The 6,000-nt window shown below is 36.6% G+C and overlaps 1 protein-coding gene across 1 annotated transcript; it reads left to right on the top strand.

Annotated features, from left to right (window-relative positions):
• The first annotated feature begins 202 nt into the window (after window positions 1-202).
• On the top strand, window positions 203-3,970 carry LOC107761618 (chloroplastic import inner membrane translocase subunit HP30-2). The gene is made up of 6 exons (XM_016579858.2): window positions 203-622; window positions 1,150-1,265; window positions 1,930-2,056; window positions 3,330-3,478; window positions 3,559-3,621; window positions 3,712-3,970. Exons 1-6 carry the CDS (start codon window positions 326-328, stop codon window positions 3,740-3,742), a joined length of 783 nt encoding a protein of 260 aa, XP_016435344.1. The 5' UTR covers window positions 203-325; the 3' UTR covers window positions 3,743-3,970.
• The last annotated feature ends 2,030 nt before the right edge of the window (window positions 3,971-6,000 follow it).

A 6,000-nucleotide genomic window follows, 5' to 3' on the forward strand; every position in this document is an offset into this window, starting at 1 on the left:
TAATGACAAAAGTTGCCGTTAAGGTATAGCGTGTTGTAATTGCACGCTATATATAAATATTTTTTTAACACCTATTAACGTAATTTGAATAAAAAAGACAATATTTAGGTTCCGGACTCACAAATTCCGGGGGTAAAATGAGATAAGAGAGTAGCGAGTTTTGTGATTTAGCAAAGATAAGGGTTTAAGGGCGAAATTGGGAATAAAAGAGAAAACCCACATTGGTACGTTATCCACCCAAGTCTCAGAAAACCCCATTTTCTCACACGGCAACTTTCGAGCGGAGAAAATAAGGTTTGTGTAGATACCATTTTTCAATTCTCTAATGGGCGAGGGAAAGCAAGGAGTGATGGTAGTGGAAATGCCGAATAGCAGTAGCCAGAACCCAATAACGCAGTTACAGAACAAGTTCAAGGAATTGGAGATTGGGTTCAAGGGCTGGCTAGCCAAACAGTCGCTTCCGGTTGAAGCTGCTGTGGTGACTGCAACCAGTGGACTACAGGGTGCTGCTATCGGTGGCTTTATGGGAACGCTTACACAGGATGTTTCTTCCTCTTTGCCTACTCCTCCCCCGGCTGCCAATCTCAATCCTCAAGCTATGGCCTCTTTTCAACAAGCCCAGGTATTTGTTTAGGTCATATAGGATTTTATTGTGCTTTTACCAATTAAAGCACACTACAATCAATTCTAATTTATGTGACATAGTTTGAATTGGCAGCTAGTTTATGAACTTTTCATTAAGGCTAAAATGAGAAGTGTAAAGTCAACTGTTTTCAAATATAGAAGTGTGTAATACTTTCTGAAACAGACTACTAAGGGAATAGTGTCACATAAACTTAAATGGATGTAGTATCTATATGTTAACCGTAGTAGGTTTTGTTTCTTGAGTGCAGGAGTTGTTATATGGGCTTTGATTGTGCTTATACCACAATCACTAATATTTACTTGCTTCGTTGTTGTTATTATATATATGCGCTATAAAGTTCTTTACCCATAAGTTCTATCTGAAGTTAAATTATTCTATCATGAGTTAATATAAATGAATGTGGTTAAGCCAGAACATCATTGGAGGAATTCAAGTTGAAATATTTAAGACTGACTGCTAATTTTTTTGATGGTTAAGGAATGTAATTGATTTTTCGGTTTCAGGCTCTTGCAGGAGGTCCATTAGTTCAGGCCCGTAATTTTGCTGTCATGACAGGTGTTAATGCTGGAATTTCTTGTGTCTTGAAAAGAATTAGAGGCAAAGAGGATGTCCAGTCCAGGTAAGCCTATTTTTACTGGATTCCTGTTAGACAAAATTTGTCGGTCAGCTTTTATAATCAGCTTGTTTACAAAAGTAAAGCTGCTAGTAGTTGACCATTTTGATCTTAAGTTGATTTTGCAGGAGAATCATTAATGTTGCTATTTTTTTTTTACACACTTCTCTGTCCTCTATAGGTTAGATTTCAGGAGCATGTCCACACAAACTGCTTTAGTAGTATAATTACCCTTAAGAATTTGGATACTGTCTCCCCCTCCCTAGGAAGAGGACATGCTTCCCAAGTTGGCTGTCACTTCAGTATTACAGTAACCTTACTCCTCTCCTGTTAAAATTCATGCATCCATTTTGGTTGCACATTTGGTTTTCGTTATAGACCAGGCAAAGCAAATTAGGTTTCAATTACACCTTTCATTTGAACCAACGAAGTCTTTTCGCCATCTCTTCTCTAACACCTTTACCTTCCTATTTTTTTCATTTAAAAACATTTAGCAGTGTGGATGTCCTGGTTTGTGACCTCATTGAACACAGACAACCCCAATCTGGTTTCTGTTATCGATTTTTATCCTGACCTTTCATTTTTCCTTTTTCTCATTGACAAATTCTTTGACTATGCATCTTTTTGTTTATGGTAGTTGTTTGAGATTGATAAATCATTTTTTTTGCAGTATGGCAGCTGCCTTTGGTTCTGGAGCACTGTTTTCATTAGTTAGTGGCATGGGTGGCCCAAATCCAGTACCCAATGCTTTGACATCTGGCATTTTCTTTGCCCTTGTTCAAGGTGGACTGTTTGAGGTAATACTGATGTAACAAATGGCATACAATGATGCACTCATGTCTCTGAGCAACCCCCCTTTCACCCTCCTTCGCGCGCGCGAGAGAGAGCCAACTTCTTCATATATCTGTGGAGAAAAGATAATAGTTTTTATATTAATGTGACAATATCAGCGTGCTTATTTATAAATAAAACGTAATAATAGTATTGGCATGCTACATTATAAAAGCATTCCCCTCGCGTATGGCAAAGCTGATCTGATTTTTTCTTTTACCTTTTACTTTATGACTGGAGTTTGGTTCAATCCAGTACTCTGTATTCTCGTGTCATTAGACTTGTACGTCTGATAGTATGCCAATCCCTAAGTCAGTTTGATTTGTTGTTTTTCTTCCACAAGTTTTGAGTTTGGTTTCGTTCTGAATAATTACGCCAATCCCACCAATGAAGTACAGTAGCTGTGACTTGATACAATTCATGTTCATTGTCATCCTAATTTGTTTTTGTTTCTAGGTCCGTTCTCAGTTAACAGTTGTACTTGGAACTGGGAACTTAAATATGAGATTTCAGTGTATTTAATGGACACACTGACTTGGACTTCTAAAATGAGCAGTAAGATGTGAATTTCCTCCCTGTTTGAAAATTAAAATATCCAGTTCACCAATATCCTGATCTTTTAAGTTTTCTGTATGTTCTTTTTCTCTCCCTCTCCTCTCTTTTAAAGTTAGAAGGTCAGTATTATGGTTAAGTTTATAATTGGCAGGTGATACTTCACTAGAAATTTTTTGGAGTACTCAAAATAAAAGTTCAAGTTAATCTTGTCCCCAAGGCTTTGGTCTAATGATAAGAGCGCAACACATGATGTCTGGGTTAGGCGTACATCAAGGGTTTGTGCCGCATACAAAAGCCTGGTATTTAAATGGATAAGGGTTGAAGGGCAGGCTCATTATCCATGGAGTTTCAAATCGTGTGCCACTGGCCTGGGCGATTTCTAAGATTATTAAAACAATGAGTTAATCTCAATCAAGCTGCATTATAAATCCTCTACTTATGTCATTAAAAGAGCTTCTTACGGCCAGTCAGACATGTATCTCTTGTATCACTTTATTTTGGCTTTGAGGTCCATCTGCTAAGAAGATAAATTTAGAATTCTTGTATGAAGAGACCTTTAGGGCTGTTGGGGTGTGAGAAGTAGCAGTTGTCATTCCCTGTTGGCACCTAGTTTGTTGGTCTGGGATAGAGTGATAATGTCGATATCTCTTCATCCTTAAAATCTTCTCTAATTGGTTTGTGCAGCTTGGACGGAAGTTTTCGCAGCCACCTGCTGAAGATACACATTATATCAGAACCAGATCAATGTTGTCAAGCCTTGGCCTGCAAAATTATGAAAAGAATTTCAAGAAAGGGCTGTTGACAGACAACACTTTGCCGTTGCTCACTGATAGGTAAGACAGATTGCATCATGCAACTATATTATCCTATGCATTTCTCATGATTAAACCTCATTTCATTCTCCTGTTTGCAGTGCTCTTAGAGATGTGAGGATCCCTCCTGGGCCAAGGCTTCTAATTCTTGATCAGATACAGAGGTGAAATAATGCTTCATGCTAATTAACTTTCTGTTGAACTCTTTTAGTGAATGAAATCATTAAATAGCCTGTTGGAACTTTTTGCTCTAGGGATCCGGAACTCAGAAAGAGACAAGGATGAACTCAATGCTATTACAGTTGCAAGTTGCAAAAGATTAAATTTTCCTTTGCGGGAATGAGATTGTATTCTGTATTTTGAGAAATAGTGACAGTTTTACTATGCTTTATAATGCTGCAAAGAACTAGGCCATTATGGAACTTCTTTGATATATAGCTAGCTGCTTTCCAGCATTATATGATTTGCTACAGTTTGCTTAATTTATTTAGTGTCCTAACCCCTTTACTCCCAGCTCTGAAGGCTTGTGTTAAGTATTGAAGGGTGAAGGGGCAGATTCACTATTCATTAAGCTTTTGAACTGGAAACATCAGATTTGTCCATTATTTAAAGCCAAAAAAGAAGAAAATTGGAGATCATCTTTTCTGGGGCATGAATAAAACTTTAACTTCTCTTGACAAATTTGCTAGTTAAGATTTCGGCAATTCTTGATTTTATTTTCTTGTTTACTGCTATTCTTTCAAAACATGAATAACAGTCCACCGAGGTGAATATGAGATATCAGCTAAAACTTGCTCAAAATTTCCTGAAATTATTCCATAGGTGCAGATTATTTTTGCTATTCCTCATCAAGTGCGTGTGTATGAGTAAGTCTGTCTTGTCCATCGGTGGCCGAGGGTCTTTCGGAAATAGCCTCTCTACTCCTTCGGGGTAGGGGTAAGGTCTGCGTACACACTACCCTCCCCAGACCCCACTAGTGGGATTACACTGGGTTGTTGTTGTTGTCTTGTCCATCGGTGGTAACTGTGAAGTGGGAGATTTGGTCTCCTTCTATGATCTTCAATAATTCTAGCCAGCTTTTGCAGTTGCTTTAGGCCAAAGGCACATTCTCTTATTGAAATATATGCAGAATGATCTTTCTTTCAAATATTGGGGTTGGGGGACCTCTTAAGAGGATGGAGAAATCATTCGCATGTATTGGGTCTGCCTTCGAAAGATGTTGAGTTGCAAAGTCTGGACATGTTGCTCAGCTGACTACATGCCCATAAACTAATTAGGATACCATTGACTAAAAAACCAAAAAAACTTCGACACACTAGGCTGCAGAACCAACAATAACAACCCAATAAAATTACACAGGTGAGGGGTCCGGGTAGGGTAATGTATACACAGACCTTACCCCTACGGCGAGGGGTATGAGCAGGGTAATGTGTACGCAGACCTTACCCCTACCCCGATGGAGCAGAGAGGCTGTTTCCGATAGACCCTCGGCACTAAGCTGCAGAACCACATGTGTAGAAATCTGATGAGGTAAACTTGTAAAAGCTGTCAAAGGCAAAAGCAGTTTATCTATCAATCTTGCTGACTTTGATATTCGTTTATTGTTTGATTTGGCAACAGAAAGAGACTAATTTAAAGTTATTAGGGCATAAACCGTTAGATCAACCTTGCTTGCTTTGATCTTCTTTTGGTGTTTGATTTTGCAAAAGAAAGAGAATACAGTTTTACATTTGACTTCACTCTCTATGTAAGAAGATGTACTAAGGTCTAAGGATTAGGGGCGTACATAGATCGGGTTGGTTCAGATTTTACAATTACCAAACCAAACCAATTATGTCGGGTTATTAAATCTAAAGACCAAACCAAAACAATAAAACTCGGGTTTTCTCGGATTTTTTTCCGGTAAAATCTACGTAGAAAAAAACATATAATTTGTGCTCAAAATATTTCTTTAATCATAGTAAGATATAACTTTATAAAGTATTTTTCAAGAAAATAATATAAAATGTGAGATGTGTCCATGGCATTATCCTAAAATATTCAACAATAAAGACAACAAATTATGTAATATAAATTTTGCTAATTAAAAAGCCATAATAAAAATAAACATAAACTAAAGTACTAAGTCATGATAAAATAAGTAGACTAATAAGATAGTATTAATTACATGACTAAACGCTAAAGAAAAATAAAAATAGGTTATGCATTTTTATCTAAATTATTGTAAAACAAAAATAGATATTCAATACATTCCATTTCGTAATATTGAATTGAATGTCTTTTGTTAGCATTAGTATTGATTTAATTTTGGTTTGGGCTTTTGTTAGCATTATTTAATGGAAATTTTACAACCTATAGAATACTTTAGTACCCTATTTATATTAAATAAATACCATTTTAAAATATTACATCCTATAAATACCTTTTTATAGTTTATAGCAAAAAATCTAAATATAGCACCATCCTACAATTAAGGCATCATATATGCTACAAAATATTTTTTCTCTCCCCTTTTTGTATTTTTCTCTCACCTAATTACCGTA

This window comes from Nicotiana tabacum, chromosome 6 (assembly GCF_000715075.1).
Source record: "Nicotiana tabacum cultivar K326 chromosome 6, ASM71507v2, whole genome shotgun sequence".
Classification (NCBI taxonomy): Eukaryota; Viridiplantae; Streptophyta; class Magnoliopsida; order Solanales; family Solanaceae; genus Nicotiana; species Nicotiana tabacum.

Coding starts and splice junctions, on each gene's coding strand:
- LOC107761618 (XM_016579858.2), top strand. CDS start 326: ATGGGCGAGGGAAAGCAAGGAGTGATGGTAGTGGAAATGCCGAATAGC. Junction 3,479..3,558: donor TTGCCGTTGCTCACTGATAG/GTAAGACAGATT, acceptor TCCTGTTTGCAG/TGCTCTTAGAGATGTGAGGA. Junction 3,622..3,711: donor ATTCTTGATCAGATACAGAG/GTGAAATAATGC, acceptor TTTTTGCTCTAG/GGATCCGGAACTCAGAAAGA.